This window comes from Scardinius erythrophthalmus (assembly GCF_964197995.2).
Source record: "Scardinius erythrophthalmus genome assembly, chromosome: 18".
Classification (NCBI taxonomy): Eukaryota; Metazoa; Chordata; class Actinopteri; order Cypriniformes; family Leuciscidae; genus Scardinius; species Scardinius erythrophthalmus.
The window spans coordinates 39,375,882-39,397,846 of NC_138238.1; the positions used below are offsets into that span (position 1 = coordinate 39,375,882).

General features: G+C 37.8%; 1 protein-coding gene across 1 annotated transcript; it reads left to right on the forward strand.

The window, feature by feature from the left end:
• The first annotated feature begins 4,755 nt into the window (after positions 1-4,755).
• Positions 4,756-18,357, forward strand: hs3st3l (heparan sulfate (glucosamine) 3-O-sulfotransferase 3-like). Its single transcript, XM_081392255.1, has 2 exons — positions 4,756-5,402; positions 17,691-18,357. The coding sequence occupies exons 1-2, from the start codon at positions 5,050-5,052 to the stop codon at positions 18,307-18,309; spliced, it is 972 nt and encodes a 323-aa protein (XP_081248381.1). The 5' UTR covers positions 4,756-5,049; the 3' UTR covers positions 18,310-18,357.
• The last annotated feature ends 3,608 nt before the right edge of the window (positions 18,358-21,965 follow it).

Sequence of the window (21,965 nt, forward strand, 5' to 3'; positions counted from 1 at the left end):
TAAAGAGTGACACTTTCTTTCTGTATCAGAGCATTACTTTTTTATTTAATTTCATATGCATTTAATTTATTTGTTAAGTAATATAACACATTAATTAATTTTTTATATGTATTATATTATATTTTATATATTTAATCACACTCACACACACACACACATATATATATTAATAATATTTATTATAAATATATTTAGATATGATTGTAATATTTTTTAGCACACACACACACACACACACACACACACACACACACACACACACACACACACACACACACACACACACGTGTGTGTGAAATTAAATATAGATGTAGAATATTATATATATATTAATATCTATTAATATTAAATACTTAAAATAATATATATAAACATATAATAATATAAAATATAATAAAAAAATATATATAATCAATTGTATTAATACTATTGCATACAAAAATGAGTTTTCATACAATCTCACTACTGTTTAAATATAAAGATTTTTAATTTTTAATATAGTTTTTATTTTTTAGCTATTTAATTTTACACAAACATGTGAGAGAGAAACTAAATAGAGAATATCATAATATATAATATGAATATTTCTTCAAATGTATTATAAATAAATATTAAATATTTATGTGTATATATATATACTGTATATATATATATATATATATATATATATATGTATATAAAATCAAAATATATAATTACTTTTATTAATACTGCTGCATAAAATGTTTTGTTTTTATCATGCAAACTTATTATTGTTTATGATGAATATGAGGATAAAATAGTGGAAAACCATCTAAACAAACGTGACTATTACAGTGTACTGTATTGCATTACGGTTATAATGTGTCATACATTAACATTATGCAGTATTGTATTAGTATAGATTTGAAAAAGGCAACAAAACGTGGAGAATGACGAACTCAGGCTGTTAAAGAGAGTTTGACCTTTTGACCCCGGTCACATCTGCACTCGGAAGATGAGAGGAATAAATCACAGCATAAACCAGACGAATCAGCACAGAATGGCCGTGTAATGCGTTTACCCTGACGCTCATGATGCAGGAGGATCATTAAGTATAATGCAATAAATATCAGAACTGTACACTCTCTGTGTTTATCTGGTATCGCATTACCGTTTGCATTATAAAATCACAGTCTGTCGGCCTCTGATCTCTGGAATGAATGAAATAATGCTCAACAACGGTTGTGCGGATGAGAGCGTAAACTCTGTCCTCATGTACAGTAATGTGATCGCTCAGCTTTACCGCTGATCTGATAACTCCACAAACCACTTATGAGCTCAAGAACACCTGCTCTACGTCTCAGAGAAGCTGGAGCTCACGCGAGCAGATCGAGGAGGAGAGACGCCAGTGCCACTTGATCATCCACAAGTGAACATTTAGGCCTAATCTCACGTTGTTCCAGTCCAGGGGCCGGTTTCACGAAGCTAGTTCAGACCGGTCTATAGTGTCAGACAGTCTAAAATCTGCTCATAGACTAGTCTAATGCAAGTTAGACTGTTTCACTAAAATAAAGACTGACTTCATTTAGACACCTTACCCCAGGCTAACTGAGGTCTAAGACTCTGTTACCTTGGCAACCAGCAGTAACAATCAAGGGGAAATGGCTCATAATTTAAACATTTCTTCTTGTTACTACATTCTCCGCTAAATTCCCAAGTAAAATGTCCTTGTGACTGGTATACTCCTCCAACAAACACATATTCTCCGCTGGGGTAAACTGCACTGAGCGGCTGAATGCACTTCAAAAAAATGTTTTTTTGTTTTGAAAAGTGTCTTATTTTACCCAGAATGCATTGCAGTGTAGTCAGATAGTCAGAGTCTTAAGTGCTTTGTGCAACGGTCTGATTTAGATCTGAAGTCTGACTATCTGCTATATCTAAGCCACATGTGTCAAACTCAAGGCCCGCGGGCCAAATCCGGCCCGCCAAGTTATTTTATATGGCCCGCGAGAGCATATGGAAATTTAGGCTGCCGAAAAATTTCGGCCGAAAATAACATTTTCGTTTTTTGGCCGAAAGATACTAAAAAGCCGCCGCGCCCCTCCGTGTTCGGCGATGGTTTGACTGGCTCAACGTGTTTTATGACTTTGCGTGCGAGTCCGCTTCCGAAGATGCATAACTTCTAGGCGCGTTCCGCTGTGTGTGTGCGCTGTGCTCTCCGCTCCGTGTTCACAGCGCGTTCTGCTCAATGTTCCGCAAGCAACCTCCGTGTGTGTGTGTGTGTGTGTGTGTGTGTGTGTGTGTGTTGCGAGCTCTGCTCACGCTCACCGGAAAGGCAAAGTCCGCTAAAAAAAACGTGCCGACATGAAATTTCTCTGGACTTGTTTCTTTTTGCAATAGCACTACTGTGCTGTAACATGTGTATAGTCATGGTGTGTATAGCCGTGCTGGGCAACACTGGTACAATTACTCTCGTTCACTGGTCCTCTCCCTGCTCTGCTCATGGTTTGATTAAAAATAGCTTTGTAGGACTATACTTTATTTTGACAATTGGTCAAAAAATAAATCTGTTAAATCTGATTCTGCTGCATAGAACTGATTGAAGAATAATATATTGATATTTTATATTATTTTAATATATTTTAATATACTGTATACTTAACCTTTGCACCATTTGGATCACTCCGCTTATCTGTGTTTGCGCCACTTGCATCATTAAGCCAGTAGGTGGCGACAAGTGACTGTCTTTATGAGTAAACAATTGAACTTAAAACTGATTAGTGCCAAAAACAATGATTAACTCAGGAAAGAAACAAGTTGCTGAAACCAATCTTTAATGCTAATATAAATTGCTCATTTGCCTCTGGACACAAAAAGATTGCACTGGTGTTCGATTGAAATGTAACATCTATGCAAAATAATCCTTGAAAGATTTCTCATTTAAGGCCATTCCTGTTTGGAATATGTGATTGTGTATTGTCAACAATAAGCAGAAACATTCTGCATTTCCATTTTGTAGTGTGGATCATTCATTGCAATATTTATCCTCATTCTCATTTTTAAGAATCTGTTATCTTGACAAATAATTTATGCTACTGCCCACTGACATGCTTTTAAAGCTATTGTTATCAAATTTTTTGGCCTTTAAACACCTTAAAATGCACATATGTAGGTCCGAGAAATCCAAATTTTCTCGGGGGAGCATGTCCCCGAACCCCCCTAACTACCTCACATTTGAATAAGCATGACTGTGTGGTAATGTGTGCTGGTGTGGCTACAGTGCCAGGGCTGAATTTTTGAGCCAGTTTACCCTTGCATATATACAATAATACATTATTCTCTGTATCAAATCATTATTACCCAGCCCCTGATGTTTCGGGCTCATCCCCTGATGTTTTTAAAACCTAGAAACACCCCTCCAAATGCATATACAATATTTGTAACTTAAATAAGTAATAATCAAATAAAGAGACACTATATTAACATTTTAAAAGTCTTACAGTTACAACCGGCCCTTTGAGGGCAGCCATAATGCTGAAGTGGCCCTCAGTGAAAATGAGTTTGACACCCCTGATCTAAGCCATAGTCAAAGTCTATCTTTGTGAAACCAGCCCCTGGTGATTCCTCTCATCATCTGAGAATTATAACACAGCGAATAAACACTATAACAGTGGAAGTGTGTGTGTCTTCTGAAGCCGTAGCTTAACTTAACACGTCTCAAGGCTCTGAGTCAGAAACACACTAAAGTTTAACAAACACCTTATTCAGCATCTCCTATAATAGTTAAATATACAATGACCTGAATGAGATTTGATGACTGCGCCAGATTTTTGAGTTCATTTTTTAAACTTTTTTTAAACAAGGGAACAAACTTACTACTATTAAATGATTAGTTCATCCACAAATTACCCAAAGCTCAAGCCAGGCGTTTATGACTCTCTTTCAGCCGAACACAATCAGAGTTATATTAAATATCCTGGCTCTTCCCAGCTTTATAATGGCAGTGAATGGTACCTGAGATTTTAAAGCCCAAAAAAGCACATCCATCCATCATAACAGTAATCCACACGGGTTCATAAAGGTCATGCGTAGGGGTCAGAGCAGAGGTCATGCGTTCCGTTACCGGAAGCCAATGATTATAGTTTATAAAGTTATAAATATGGATATTAAAGAAGAAGGCCTTTATGAACCCGTATGGATTACTGTTATGATGGATGGATGCGCTTTTTTGGGCTTTAAAATCTCAGGTACCATTCACTGCCATTATAAAGCTTTGGAGAGCCAGGATATTTAATATAACTCTGATTGTGTTTGGCTGAAAAAGTAAAGTCTTAAGCCTTTAATTATTATTATTATTATTATTATTATTATTATAAGGAGAGCACATTTTAATGCACATCACAGTGGTCAAATGATGAAAAAACAATGCATGACTTTATCTTCCCCTCACGCCAACAGCTCCAGCTCATCTCATGTGTCAGTAGAGCAGCGTTAAAGGGTTAGATCACCCAAAAATGAAAATAATCCCATCATTTAATCATTACTCATAGCTCATGCACTGTTATGATGGATAGATGCACTTTTATGCCGATGCGCTCCCATTATAAAGCTTGGAAGAGCCATGACATTTTTTAATATAACTCTGATTGTGTTCGTCTGAAAGAAGAATGTCATATACACCTAGGATGAGCGTGAGTAAATCATGGGCTAATTTAGATTTTTTGGGTGAACTGTCCCTTTAACCCCGCCTCCATCCGTCACCCTCCAATCAAACTCCGCTGAAGCTCCGCGCGCACTTTCATGAATGAACGCGAGCGGCTTCAGGACAGTCGCGTCAACGCGCTCCTGCACGGATAGTACACTCTCCTGTCTTCTCCTAAGCATGGACATAATACGAGTGTCTCTGTGACTCAATGCGACTCTTCACTGCACATTTACTCACGGAATGAGAACCGGCACGCGCGATGATAATGATGATGATGATTATGTCTTCGCTACGGGACGCGCGCGTTGCTGTCATTCGTCAAATTCACGCCGTCAAAGTCACGCGAATAAAGTCCTGAGGAGAATGGCCGTGCGCAGAGAGGGATGGCAACTTTCACCAACGCGCCGCTGGACCTGCGGAGACTCTTGCAGAAACTAGCCGTCATGTTCTCCCTCAGCGTCGCGTGCGTCTCGGTCCTGTATCTTCTGCTGGGATGCTGTTGCTTGGACTCGACGGAGAGTTCCCCGATGGGATGGGATGAGAATAAGACCGTGTTAAGTGTGGGAGAAGAGCTCAGCTCGACCCGGAGACTCCCGCACGCGCTCATTATTGGCGTAAAGAAGGGAGGCACGCGCGCGCTCCTGGAGTTCCTGAGGCTCCATCCGGACGTGCGCGCGCTTGGATCGGAACCGCACTTCTTTGACCGGCACTACGCGCGCGGACTCACCTGGTACAGGTAATGATGACCTTTGACCTTGATACTATACAGTCAAACCAAAAATTATTATTCAGACACCAGATATCATTTTTTATATTTTTATTTTTACTAGTGTGTGCAGGACACTATAGTTCATTTAGTTCATGTGAGTGAGGAGAGCAGAATAAAGCAAACTGTGACATATTATACCCAAAAATTCTTCAAAAATCTATAAAAATGATCCAGACACTGAGCTGATCATGTTTTGCTGAAGTGTGTTTTCTTTAATTGCTAATGCTCTTTTTACACACAGACTGAACACAATGAAGCATTGCTTGGTGATTGGTTGAGCTAAACTGGTATTATCTAATTGTGTAGTTAAATTTAACAGCTGACAGATATTCAACATAATTCATGTGTGAGACAGTCTAACAGAAGGACGGACAAAACCAGTCAAATATCCACTGAGTTCTTAACTCTGAGTTCTGCTCATATTTATTACCATTTTCTAAACTATAGCGAATAAACTGTGATAATGTGAGAAATGTTGAAGGAGTCTGGGTAAATGCTGGTTTGACTGTGATCATGCAATGAGTAAAGCTGTAATAATATAAAGCATGTAATTCGGACTTCTGTACATTTAGAGCAGGTCAGGTCATTTTTCTGTGGAAAAACAACAATGTTGCATTGTGGGATACCTTTTTTGTTGTTGTTGTTGTTGCTTTTATTTAGTTTTGATTAGCTAGAACACAATTGGTTGCACTGTGATGCATGGAGAAAATACAGAAAGAAAATAAGCAAAGTTTGGCGACTCTTAAAGGGACAGTGAACCCAAAAATGAACATTATGTCATCATTTACAGTTTACACTCTTAAAAATAAAGGTTCCAAAATAGTTTTCGCAGAGATTCCACAGAAGAACAATTTTGGTTTCCCTGAGAACCTTTCAGTGATTAGTTCTTAAAATAACCACTTTTTTCTTCTTTAATAATATAAAGAACCGTTTTCCACTTTAAAGAACCTTTTAAGCAATGCAAACAATAATTTTTTGTATTAAATGATTGTACTATGTTTTAGTTAAATAATATTTTTTATTTAATATTTGGTATTTTTAGGGGATTTTGTGGTACTAAATTATATTTATGCAGTATTTAAAATCCATTTATTCACTTTTTGAGCAAATTAACCAATTTAAACGGTCATAAATCTCGAATGCTTTGGATCACAGACTGAAGTTTGATCTCTTTGAAAGAAGACGCTTGGCAGATTATTGCTGAAGTGGAAAATGTTTAAAAAAAACTGACCTTGAAAAAAGTTTACACATTTTTTTTACATTTATTGTTATGAAAAATGTGCAAAAATACTTTTTTTTATGAAATTTATATTTTCAATAACATGTTTTACTTTAAAAATGTGGGGGGGGGGAAACAGAGTCATAAATCTGAACAAGTTGTGTTCAAAATTTGAGGTTGATATCTCAATAAATGATCTTTCAGTGAGATGTTGTTCGGCTGCAGTACCAAACGCTTCCACTAGAGGAACTTCGCCTCGTTTCTGACCGCGAGGAGCTCAAGTGTGACTATTGTTTTCAGGACCATTTAACCTTTATGAATCATATCCATGATTTTTTTTTTGTGTGTGTTCACACAGCAAGTGCCAAAACCTTCAAAAGTTTCGTACGATTACAATGAAAAAAAACAAAACAAAACAACAACACAATTTTTCGCTCAAAAATGACAGACGGGCTCAGTTTCTTGGCCACTGGAAATCATAATATTGCAATTGCAACAGTAAAACTTACAATGCAAGTACAGCAACTGTTGTAATACAGACAAATTTATTTACAGTGCTCTTATACTTTCCTAATCAATGATGCGACCTCCATGCAGCATTTCTTTTCAGATAAATATCTTGTGTTGCAGAACATTCCTTTGTATGAATATAGACACTGTAAAGCGTCACCCGAGTTTGCATGAACAGATTCTGTCCTAAAGTGTGAGCTTCATTACTGCGTGTCCTCGATGCAACACACTCCCACAAGACTGTTTCTGATGAACATAAGTGTATTATTTGATGAGGCGTGGTATCAATATAACACAATATTCATAAAGGCTGGAGCGAGAGAAATAATGCCATCTGGCTATTGCAATCCTCTGAAGTGGGGCTGGTGTTAATCATCTCCGCAGCCGTCGCCAGATGTTGCGTTATATCGAGAACACTTGATAGTTTCAGTTTGAGCTGCTTTTGAAAAATATGTCTGAATTTTCTCCGAGGGATTGATGAATTTGGCAGATTGGGACTTGAGTCTTCCGAGGCCTTGTTCTCGCGTGTCAATTATTCATTCATGTGTTTGTCTGGATAATAGACTGACAGTTTGATCAACAAGAGATTTATCCTCAATAAAGTCTCACCGCTCAATTTTATGGTTTGTCACGCTTCTCAGAGAGTTGACAAAACTCAATTACTCCGCTTTAAACCGCTGATTGATTGTTTTGTCGATTCACAGTTGGCTCTCTTAGCGTCCACATTAATTAGCCTGAAAATGGTTTTGTGATGAACGCTTCTACGGAGATCATGTGTGAGCGTATTGTGTTGATATTCCTTTGTGTTTGAGTATTGGCACACGAATCCCCCGAGCGGACAGACTGTCGTCCCACCGAGACCAGATGGACTCGCAGCATGACGGGCCACTTGACATTATTGCGGGACCCTTCAATTGATCTTTAACCCGAGTCACATTTTCCACTACGCATAATGATCTGCAGGACTTCATATGGCCGAGGAGCGACGGATAAGAGCCAAACACAGATCTGGAATCTGACGTGTGCAGGTCTAAGGGAATGGACCGGTCATTAATCTTGTTATCAAGCGGAGATTAAATCTGTTGTGTGCGTGGGGGGTGGGATGCATGTTTCACAATCTCAGTTCAGATCTTTCAGAAAACCACACTGTAAAAAAAATTTGGTTAAATTTACGGTAAAAAAAAAAACGGCATTTGTGGTTGCCGGAAATGTACTGTAAAAAATACGGTAGCAAAATCGTAGGTTTTACAGACTTAACTTACATTTACTGTAAAAAAAAACATATTTCATTATCTGATATAATGTTAATTTACCGACCTATTGAAGTACTTATATCTGTTTTGTACCATTGTAATACACTGACAACCACCAATCACAGCGGAGATGAGAGTCACATGATCAATCAAAGCTCATCACAAGCAGCTTTTCCACAAGACAGTTAATATGAATATATAGAAGCTGCACAGTGTCATTCACACACCATCATGCTGACACACATGACATTTTAAAAATGCAATAAACATTAATTTAACAACAGTAAATGTAACATAAAAACCTAATTTACATAACGGATTAGAAAAAACGAAGAAAAATTAAGAAGAAATAGTTATTTCAACAAAAATACATCAAATTTTGCAGGGAATTGTGGGAATGACAATTTACAGTTTTTCACTGTAAATTATACTATGACTTGTTCTTTTTCACTTCCAAAAACTGTAAATTGAATGGTATTTTACTGTAAAGTTAGATCTATTACAGTTATTCACCGTATATAGTACGCAAACTTTGTTAACCAATTAACATTTTTTCACTGTAGCATTTTTACAGTCTTTTACTGTTAAGATCATGATCATTATCAAATCTGTAGTTCGTGGGTTCTAGATCTCATTCCAGATCTGACAGAACACAAAAGCACAGATAAAGAGCCAGGCTGAGGTGAGAGACGAAGCTCGTCCTTACAGTGTTCCTGCGATTGATTGGCGCCGACGCTCGACCTTCACTTCATGCTGGCATCACACCGGCGCGCTCGAGGTTCGGTTACAGTTAGCACAGGGTTTAATTCTGCTGAGGCTCCGAGTTCATGTTTCAAATGCCAATACTGTCACTCTGCTTTAAAGAAATCTATTTGCTGTGAGTCTCCCTCAATAGTGCACGAGATAGATCTGTCTGTCGATGAGGGGAATATCAGAGATCTCTGCGTGCTTTGAAACACACATTTACAGTTTTCAAGGTCTAAAAAAATCAATATATTGATTCAGAAATCAGAACCTTTTTTTACGAGTTAACACTTAATGCATAAATGCGTAATGCATAACTAACGTAAATCAAGCAAGCTAGTGTGAAATATAGGTGAAATAACACATTAGCGGACCGGAGGGAATAATATGGAATTTTTTCCAGAAAACTTCATGCACAAAATAAATTCATGCACTTTCAAGGGCCTGGATCTCTGTGTGTGTGTGTGTTTACTCTCAACAACTTTCCAGGGACTTGATTTTTTTATATTTTTCAGATTCACAAACTTCCGAGGATTTCAAGGACCCGTGGGAACCCTGATTATACAGCGCATCCGGACAGTATTCACAGCGCTTCACTTTTCCCACATTTTGTTATGTTTCAGCCTTATTCCAAAATAGATTAAATTCATTATTTTCCTCAAAATTCTACAAACATACCCCATAATGACAGCGTGAAAGAAGTTTGTTTGAAATCTTTGCAAATTTATTAAAAATAAATAAATAAATCACATGTATTCACAGCCTTCGCCATGACACTCAAAATTGAATCCGGTTTTCCTTGTTTCCACTCTGGATTGGAGTTCTCCTGGTAATATCAGGGAATGAATTTAATCCATTTTGGAATAAGGCTTTAACATAACAAAATGTGGGAAAAGTGAAGCGCTGTGAAAACTGTCCGGATGCGCTGTATGTGGTGTGAGTCTCCCTCAGGAGTGCACGGGATAGATCCGGGGAATATCAGAGATCTCTGCGTGCTTTGAAACACACATTTGCAGTTTTTGAGGTCTCAAAAAACATCAATATATTGATTCAGATCTAGTGGAGGGACAGGCGAGCCGAACCTAAAATGTCGAGGTCGATTTCCTGGAGACATCCGGGAAAATAAGCAGTGTGTGTGTGTTCCCTTCTGGAGGGAACTTTGGGAATGATGTCGCGTCACTCGCTGTAATTCGGTTCGCTGATGTCATCACATTATGAGAACTCATTTGCAATTCAATGGAGATGTCATTAAAATGGGCATTTAAATTCAAAGCCGAACCTGGATTTTGGCGAGAGCGTTTGCTTTTTTAACATGCATGTGTTTAAACGCCCCAAACATAATTGCATTGGTGAGCATTCCTGTCTTTGTAGAGCAGAACTGAGACATGCCTTTATAGCGATCCATCGTCCCGAGAGGAGCCATTCATTATTAATGCTCTGTCAATATGAGTCCGGCATCTACTTCACAAGGGCACAGGCTCATCACAATAGAATGATGATATTCATATAAGAGACTTCAAATGAATTAATATTGTAAACATGCTTTTCAAACATACACATTCACAACATGATTCATGCTAGAAGAGATCTGACTGTCAGTTATTATATAGGTGACACTTTACATTAAGGTTCATTAGTTAACATGAACTAATAATGAACAATACTTCTACAGCATTTATTAATCTTAGTTAATATTAATTTTGAAATTTACTAATACGTTGTTAAAATCAAAGGTTGTATTAGTGAACATTAGTTAATGCACTGTGAACTAACATGAACATACAATGAACAGCTGGATTATTATTAACTAACATTAACAAAGATTAATAAATACTGTACATTTATGATGTATTTGCATGTATTACTTGCATTTATTGTTCATTGTTAGTTCATACATTACCTAATGAACATTATTGTAAAGTGTTAACATTATATAATGTTGCGTGGAAATGACGGCGGATGGCAGAAGTATAGAAGCCTGGTGAGAAACTTGTGTGTATGTGTGTGTACGCTGGCTGTTGTGTGTGTGTTGGCATCAGTATCCAGTGCTTTGAGATCAGCATAAGGCTCTGGTCCACTGCTGGTTCATTAGGGCCCTCGGGGAGTGTGTGTCGGGATCTGCCGTCTGCGGCCCCTGATGATGGATGTTTCTGGGAAGTGGACAGAGTCACAACTGACTGGCTCTTTAATGGCCTCTGTATGCAAAGAGACGGATGGTTGGGCCCAAACACACACACACACACACACACACACACACACACACACACACACACACAGACACAGACACACACACACACACACACACACACACACACACACACACACACACACACACACACACACACACACACACACACACACACACACACACACACTTCTGTTTTGCATTACAGGATTTATAACAAAAATATAATATTGCCTTCATTAAATTGTACTTTTAATTTATTGACCAAATTTTAGCTATTAAAATATGTTTATTTATTTATTTTTATTAAGTGTCAACAGTGAAAAATGTGTTCTTACACAAAAATCGACAGTCCATAAAATTCCATGCATTTCAATATTTCTGTAAATTTTTCAGTCTTGGTCAAAAAACAACTTCAGGCATGTAAAAAATGTGTGTGTGTGTGTGTATATATATATATATAGTCTTCAGTGTCACATGATCCTTCAGAAATCATTTTAATATGATTATTTGATGAATTTATGATTTTTATCAATCAAGCAGTCTTGCTGGTTCTTATTTTTGTGGTATACATATATATATATATATATATATATATATATATACTGTATATAGACACAGCATGTCCTCGAGCATCCAGGTGTGTGAGTGTGTGTGTTTATTTGTAAGTCAGCGTTTATAAAAATGAAAAACGAAGGCTTTATCATCTCATTAAAGGCTTCATTGGAATGAGAAAACTCTCATCACATCATTGCTGTATCTAGACAGAAGACGCGTAATTGCCTCACATCTGTGTGTGTGTGTGTGTGGAGCGAGCCGCTGATGAGCCCATCTACACACTCCACCTGCCGCCCACACCAGCTGAGACACACACACACACACACACATTACCACCCCCATCACGATCAATACACACGGCAGCGCTGGGTTTATTCAGCGAGTCTCCGGCCAAACGCTGCTCAATTAGAGGAGACCTGCGGTGCGCTTCAAAGCTCACACACAATCCAGATCACTCACACTGATCTTTATATCCTCTGAACATTTACAAACAAAGACTTGCCTGTCCTGAATCTGCCTTTACGAGTTTTACGCTAATTCTCATAAGAAAACATGTATTGGCTGTTCAATGTAAACTGAAAAACAAGCCGATCTGAGTTAAACTGCTTTGGATCGCCGTCTTTGTTATTTTCTCTCTGTTAAGTTAAAGCAGATTTAAAACTTAGATTTATATATTTATTTATATATGTTTATATTATTAAATGTATATTCATTTATGCATTTATAGACAATGCATTTATAAACATATTTTTAAAAAATATAATAAATTATCAATTCATAAATATCACTGTGTTTGACCAAATGTTGACATTTTACAACCTGAACTAACCTTGCCTTGCCATAAAATGACATTTTCAGAAATTTTGATACTTGACACATAATTTCCTGTGGACTAAATGTTTTTCAGATATTGAATTAGCAGTTTTGGTGATTTTTTTGCCCTATAATAATAATAAAATGTGTCAAACTACTTTAAAAAGGTTTCTTTCAAAGCATATTATTCTTTTAATGATTATTTTTTTGTCATTAGGATGTTGTGTCACCCTGACATGTTTATATGAATTGCATTTGAACTCTGTCCCCCCCACCAAATAAGTAAATAGAATAAAAATGAATGAGCCATATTCAGTGTTATTGAACACATTGCTCTGTATCCCGGAGAAGTTGAATAGAAATCCTGCATTATCCGGAGGCCTAAACCTCAGCGGCTCATGCGAGTACGAACCGCTCACATCACTTGAAGCGATTAATAATTAACGGCACCACTAATAGACTCGCTGGCCCCATGATAGGCCGAGGTAACGAGGGAAGTCTTTAGGCTAAGTGCTCTCTCAGATGAAGTCACCGACTGTGGGATTGGCATCGGCTGTATCGATACGAGTCGGTCTCCTCAAACACACTAGAGGCATCATGTGATCGTCCTCAGTGTGACTTCATCTGAACCGCATGACGGACAGCTCTCTGTTATCATGTGCTTTCGTCACCCATTACTACTGTCACGGGTGGATGCAGAAACTGAGAGAGTAGCAAACAAGAGCAGTCTTTAATCATTCATCCAAACAATGAACACAGGGAGAAAGCTTTGCAGAACAACCTCATTCGAACGACGACACCGAACAATGAACAGAGGAAACTGAGGGCTTAAACACACAAAACATGATAATAAACATAACGAGAAACAGGTGTGCAACTCAATCAACAATCATGGAAACTAACAATGACCCGGAACACAGGTGAAACAGGGAAACAGACACGTAACAACTACGAGCATCATTCATTTAAATGCTGTCCTTGATCAGCAAGTCTGATTCCCTCTTAGAAGAAAAGGTTCTATATAGAAGCTTTTAAGGGTTCCATCATTTTATGGATTTAGTTTTAATGTCCCCCTCAATCATTTGATCCCTTAAAACTAATCTTTGATCACCAATATTACATATTTAAACGTGTTTTTTCCTTAAAATATCTTGAATGTAATTCGACACCCTTGCCTCATTTAGTATGCACGGTTCTATGAATATACAAATGAGCCCCGCCTCCACTCACTCCCTCAGCTCAGAGATCCACTGGTTGACGATCACACGTTGATCTGATTGGTTACAAGGTAGTTTGTGACGTCAGAAACACCAGCGATTTCAAAGCGTGTTTTTGAGACTGTCTTTGGTTCACTGCAGTTTTAAGGAGGAAATACTCAGCAATGCTGTCGACTTATGAACTTACACATGGTTTGTCTTAAAGCATATTAAAAACACCACATAGACACATAAACAACATTAAAATCTGGATTTTCACCACAGGGGGACTTATTATTAATATTGTTATGGCTCTAACAGTCATGTTTGTAGTTTAGTCTCATGTTTTTTTCATTAATGAGAAAGTTTCAAAACTGGTTTTGATTTCTGAAAAGTTGCGGTATATATGTTTTTATTCATCGAGCATTTTTACTATAAAAGAGCAGAGGAATCTGATTCATTCAACATCACTGATATCATTTGTTTTAGCTGAACTGTTCACTTTTCTCATATAATGCTGTCAAATGCAGGAGATCAATAATATTGTTGAATATTAAATGCATTAATTTTGCATTTGAATCTATTTCACTGGATGTGTTTGGACCAAGATATTATAGTTTTTCATTTTTTAATTATTTTTTATTTTAATATAATTTTCAAATTTCCTATAAATTTCAGTTTAGTTTTAGTTAGTTTCATTAATGGTTTTGTTAGTTTTAGTTTAGTTTTTATTTTGTGAACACATTTCTATTTAGTTTTTATATATTTAGTTTTAGTAATTATAGTTTAGCAGAGTTAACAGAACACTTCCAGTTAAAGACATTTAATTTCAGCAAAGTTTAATGTTTGCACTTTACAGTTAACTCCTGTGCAAACCTCTTAATAATGAAAATAAAATAATTGTTTGAGGATGAACAAAGAACCAAACAAATGCAACTAAAAAGTAAAAATCATATAATATTATTAAAAATGAAATCTTGTTAAACGTGGTGTATAAGAAAAAGATATGCATATGATTATTATGATTATTCTTTAAGGTTTTTTCTATGATTAATCCTTTCAAACATTATTCTTGTAAGTCTGGACATGATGGAAATACTTATTTGGCCATTTCTGCTTGTTAGGGCTAGTTCACACAGAAAGCGGGTTTGCTTTGGGCAGTGGAATGGGGATTCTGAAGGAATTAATTCACCTCAGATCTTGAAATTAAAACAAGTAATAAAAGTGTTTTAGCGCAATTTTCTCACGTCATGGGATCACAACACTAAGAGATAGTAAATCTTTTCCTGGATTTTTTTTGTGCGTTCCCGAGATTAGACCTTCCTTAACATAATGCCGAAAACCCGAAGTCTCTAGGTGGTCTGGTTAAGGAGTAGATAGAAGTGCAAGATTGGTGCGCACAGACAGAACAGAAATCATGAGTTAACAATCGCAATTTTGTCCAGTGGAAAATTGCGCTAAAAATGGAAACAAGAACTTTCAAACTGTGAACAAACAAGTGTATTCTTTGACAGATTGTTTTAGTAACTCAGCCTATGTATTGTTAATAATGTTCAAATGCTGTAATATTTGTGAATCTGATTATGTAGCGACTTATCCATGTTCTTGCGAGTGCCGTCAAGATTACTCTCTGATGCTGTGCACTCGCTGCGAGACTCCGCCCACATGCTGTTCTGATTGGCTGACTCCGCCCACACGCTGTTCTGATTGGCTGTGGGTTTTGATTGATTTTGACGCATCTCGCAGTTATGGAAGCTTGTTTCCGCCACAAAATAAAAAAATGTAAATGATAATTGTGACTTTTTATCTCACAATTGCGAGTTTACATCTCGCAATTCTGACTTTATATCACGCAATTGTGACTTTATTTCACGCAAATCTGACTTTATAACACGCAATTGCGACTTTATTTCACGCAATTCTGACTTTATATCTCGCAATTCTGACTTTATTTCACGCAATTCTGACTTTATATCTCGAAATTCTGAGAAATAAAGTCAGAATTGCGAGATGTAAACTCGCAATTGTGAGATAAAAAGTCGCAATTATCTCTTAAAATGTTTTATTCTGTGGCGGAAACAAGCTTCCATACGCAGTCGCCTAGTGTGGACAAATTATTTGTCGCTGGAATCTTATCGCATCGCGTCTGGTTAGGAGTGGACACGGTATAAAGTATAGCGCAGTGGAATGGAGAAAAGTGATTTTCCGGTACAGGATTAGAGCTTATTAATTACGAAAACGATTATTTATTTTTGCTGATTATTATTTTGTTTCAGTTAGTTTTTCAGTAAGTGTTGTTAGTTTCATTTAGTTTTAGTTTTTCATTAATGTTGAAATTTCTATTTTATTTCAGTTTACGAAAATGTTTTTTGACCAACAGTTTTAGTCTTAGTTTCAGTTTCCGGAAATAACCTTGGTCTGGACTCTTAAACACACATTAGACGTGCTGGTGTTGTAAAGGCAGGGGTGCAGGTGGAACATTAAACCCGTGGGCCGACGAGCCACTTAAAACAAACGAGTCCCATCTGCCAACGCAAAGAAACACACGCATGCATATTAGTTTCCCCGTGATTGATGCCGGCTGCACATCTGCAGGAGAATCAGCATTACTGATGCATTCTGGGAACCACTGCTCTTCTCATTTACAGCCAATCAGAGTCGGTTCTGCTCGAGGACAGAACGCATGTCTCCTCATTAGCTCAGGGGTGATCAATACTTCAGCACAGCAGATCTGTGGAAACGCCAGACTCGTGCTGGTGGGAAAAGAGAAGAGAGTCTACTTTACTTGATGACTGTCCTAACTCGTCGTCGTTACAGTTCCTACATTTGTTTAATATAGAATGTATTCAGATGGAAAAAAATAAGCATATAGCAGTGAAACACTCGCTAATAACGCGTTGTCCGGGTAGACAGAGCAATTATGGCATAATTGAGGAACTTCCTCTTGGAAATTATCATATATTTTAATATATATAATAATATTATAGATTTCTATTCATACATCTTACAGAAAACTGTTTTGACTTTTTGACTACAGTTTTGACTACTTTGACAGATGAATCCAATAAATCCAAAATTATGACAATATATGATATGATCACTGTTTAGATTAGAAATAGCATTTTTCATTGTATACAGTGCCACAAATATTATATTTTCTTTCTCATTCTATGATAAGAATCCATGTTTGATCATAAAAAAGCCATTTTATACATCTGTCGGATTTTAAAGTAGATTTGAGCAGCAGAAGTAGGTTTTTTGTCAAATTTATTGGTGAATTCTATGAAGAAAACGAAAATCATATATGATTTTATGATAGTAAGACATTTGATATCATTGTTATTTTAATATCATTGGGAAACTATTGTAGTTTTTTTTTAATGTTTTGAATTAGTTTTTATTTTTGTAATTTGTCATTTTCATTTTAACTCAAAGACATCAAATGTTTCATTTCTGGATGAATCAGCGTTTTTGAACGAATCTGTTGAATGAGTGATTCAAAGACATACATTTTTAACAGTCACTTGTCGCCACCTACTGGTGTAATGATGTAATTGATACAATCTTTGTTTGAAAAAAACCTGTTTCATACCGAAACATGACAACGGCTCTCTCTGGATCAGAACGCAGATCTGAATGTTCACTGCGATTGTACTTGTCAAAGCTTTAATAGACAGAGCCGAATCACAGTCATGTTTGAATCGAGATCGCGATCTTTTAACGATAAATCGTGCAGCTCTATAATCAGGTAACCCTGTTGTTCCTCTTGTGTTTCAGGAGCATGATGCCTAAAGCCCTCAACGGGCAAATCGTGATGGAGAAGACGCCCAGATACTTCGTCACCGCCGAGACGCCGGGCCGCATCCACGCCATGTCGCGCGACATCAAGCTAATCGTGGTGGTGCGAGACCCGATCACCCGCGCAATCTCCGACTACACCCAGATCATCTCAAAGACCCCAGACATTCCCAGCTTCGAGAGCCTGACGTTTAAGAACCGGTCGGCGGGTCAGATCGACTCGCTCTGGAGCCCGTTGTACATCGGCCTGTACGCCACACACCTGGAGCGATGGCTAGCATACTTCCCGCTCGCGCAGATACACTTCGTCCACGGAGAGAGACTGATCAGCGACCCGGCGGGCGAGTTGGGTCGTGTGCAAGACTTCCTCGGCCTGCAGAGGATCATCACGGATAAACACTTCTACTTCAACAAGACCAAGGGCTTCCCTTGCCTCAAAAAGCCAGAAGGCAGTAGCAAACCTCACTGTCTGGGCAAAACCAAAGGCAGAACGCATCCTAAAATCCACCCGGAGGTCATTCAGAAACTGAGGGAATTCTACCAGCCTCACAACCTGAGGTTCTACCAAATGGCGGGGATGGACTTCGGATGGCAGTGAACTTTGGTGGTCAATGTTGAGCAAGATTAAACTGTAAGAAGTGCATTGAAACCCGATATCTTAGGTTTGTCGACGGCTCCATCGCTGTTCAAATCAATGCGTCTGCCAGGCCTGAGCACTTCGGGTCAGAACACTGGCTCAGTCTGAGAGAGCTGATAGCACTGACCTTACATCATTGGTTTAAGTAGCACTTTTCAGCTCTTGCCATTTTGATGTTTTCCGGGGCTTTCGCATTGGAGGAAGCTTTTCATAGTTCCTTGAAGTATTGGCGGAAGTACATGGATTTTGGCGCACGAACTAGGAAACGATTTTAGTTCTAGGAACTCCTTTTGGAGGAACTAATTTACTCCTACTTCAGAGTCGGTCTATATAGGAACTACAGTGACGTTAGTGTGCGATGATTGGCCGAACGCACGCGAAACACCAGCACACGCCATTTTTTAAAAAGCTGTGTAAACACACAGATTGTAGCCTATATATTTACTCCACAAACTAACTCTGTGAACATGTAAAACAGGGATAGATGTGCTTCTTAACCTTTACGCTGAGGAGAAAACCCAACGCAACTTTGAGGAGACCAAGAGAAACATGATTATGTATTTCTGCTCAGCTACACTGGACATCAACCACACGCCATACTCTAATAACTCTTCATTACCGTCTACTTTCTATGTACAACATTTCTATCTAATAACGTGTTAGACAGATCGTAAACTAATGAACACGGAGAATGCGAGCGCCGTGAGCTCAGGCTCTGGCATTCAAAATAAAAGTCATAACAACAAGCGTGTCTTACGTCACTTCAGAGTTCTTACTGGCGGTGCGAACGCAACCAGGAAAACGTTCCTAAGGGAACCATTAGTTCTCTGGGAATCACCCTGGTGGCGAGTGCCTAGAACTATCCGGTGCGAAAGCCCCTTTTTAATGTTGCCCAGTCAAACAACAGCTTCAATCATGTTTGATCGATTGTTCATAACCAGACAGCAACGTAGTGTCGGCCCAGATCCGGCACGCATTGAATCCACATGTGCCAGATGTGGCCCGGATCTGGGCCATATCAAAATTTTAAACCGTAAAAAGTGCAATGCTCGAAACCCGATATCTTAGGTTTGTCGACGGCTCCATTGCTGATCAAATCAGGCCTGAGCACTTCGGGTCAGAACACTGGCTCAGTCTGAGAGAGCTGATAGCAATGACCTTACATCACTGGTTTAAGAGGCACTTTTCAGCTCTTGCCATTTTGATGTCTTTTTTATGTTGCCCAGTCAAACAACAGCTTCAATCATGTTTCATTGATCGTTTAAACCCAGACAGCAACATAGTGTCGGCCCAGATCCGGCCCACATTTGGTATGTGTTTCATATGCGTTCAGGGTTTGAAAGGTTTGTGGTGGGCAATGCTGTCAAATCACTGTGTCTTATTATATTTACTCACTTTGCTTGGGAAGTTCGTGTAAAAGCCAAATCTGTGCAGATTTAGCGTGAATACTTGTGAGTCATCATGATATATTAAATACAGCTTATTGCGCAGAATCTGCTTCGCACGGGATTAGTATTACCCCTGGACCTCTGTAATTAAGAAATTACCCCCTGACGTCTGTGTTTTTGGTGGCTCATTCACACGGGCAAATAAATGTTCGTAATTCCCTCGAGTTTATGACTTTACAGCGTGCGCCCACCCATTCACACTTCACTAGCTGAACGTGCTGAAACGAAGATCGCGCTGCAGTATTGCAATTAAAAAAAAAAAACTTATTTAAAACCAATTTATTAGAGAAATATATTATATATATATTATAGAATATCATATTATTGTATAAATATATATCTTCTTTTTCTTTTATTCTTTGTCCATATTTACAACAAGCCTGCCTGAAGAAGGTATTATAAAAACCGAAACGTCGCGATAGGCTTGTTTTTCTATTCATTTTATTTGGTTTATTTCATTTTATATTCTTTTTACTATTTCACACTTTGATTTCTTGAGATACTTACAGGATGGACGTCTTTAGAGGCTGTGTGAGACAAAGAAATGCTCCACGATACAGACTACTAAGTTACACTACCACAAAAAGCGTCCAAACTTTCCAAAAGAGCTTCCATGTTGCGCCAAATTGCTTAATTTGACGTTTCCATGACAACGGTCCGAGTTGAGCTTCCGGATCACGTCTTTACTGTAGTTTGTTTTCTCTTTTGCAGCACTTCATAGTTTTTATTGGAGAAAAACTATAATCGGATTGGTAGAGCATATCGAGAGATTTTATTGTTAATATAGTTTTAATACAGACGTAAAATGGACTGTTAAACGGCCCATAATGGTTATTACGTTCTTTAGGAAACGATAGGCTCACAGAAAAACAGCCCAAATCACAGACATGGGGATTCGCACGGGACTGGTATTATCAGAGGACCCCTGTGTTGGCCGAAATATGGTAGGTCATTTTCGGGGGAATTTTTACAGACATTTTTACAGACATGGCAGATTCGCACGGGATAAAAATCACAGACGACCTCTGCGATTATTACAAATCACCGGAGGTCCCTAGGCAATACTAATCCCGTGCGAATAGGCTAATTGAACACACACGTCACTGCGCAACACATAACGGCGCGCTTGTTCATTTGCATTAACGCAATAGCGAAGATTAAAAAGCATTTGGTTAACAGAAAAGACGTTATTTTCCAACATCTTACTTTTTTTTTGACGTTCTTCGTACTGTATTGATCTAGCCACCTAAAACACATTTTTGGTGAATGAAATGAAATGAAAGAGGATGAAATGATTGAATGAGGATGAAAGAGGAATGGAGGAGATGGCTGGATGACAGGATTTGTTTGAATAAGAAATTAATGTATGAAATCCAAATTTTATAATATATATATTTAAATTAATATAAGCTGTTACGCATTTAATCTGGTTAATTTTTCTTTTTTGTTGGCTAGCAGAAGTTCTGAATGGCCGGTAACTTAATTTAGTCGCCAAATTGGCCTCGTGAGTGAAAAGTTTAATTTCAATTTTAATTTAATTTTGAATCCACATGTACCGGATGTGGCCCGTATCTGGGCCGACACTATGTTGCTGTCTGGGTATCAAAGAGAGTCTGAATTTAAGATAAACTGTAGCATTAGACATCATTTGTCATTGTATTTACACTGAACAGAGAGAGACATTGTAGCACACCTGTGTAAAGGCTGGTCTTTATCACATGGTTTCGACCGTCTGCTGTGATTGGTTCAAATGTAGACGATATGCAGATGAGGCCAGTCCTGAGTTTTCCCTCTGCATGCATGAATTTGCACTAGTCTGAAATGCAGCCCACTAGACAGCAAATCAATTATTTTAAGTTCCTGTGTAATTGTATTTGTTCTGTTTAATCACACATATTGGATTCGATTTTAAGATATGTTAATGCAAAAATTATATATTTCTTTACCATTTGTCTATGATTCTTTGTTGATACGGTATCTTAAATAAAATGACTCATTGTATCATGACAAGAAAATACCTTCATTGTGCTATTAGCTCAAATTTATTTCCAGAAGAGCAAAAGATACAGAACTGTTCAAAAGTTTGGAATAATTAAGGTTTTTTTTAAGTCTCTTCTGCTCACCAAAGCTGCATTTATTTGATACAAAAATACAGTAAAATAGTTAAAT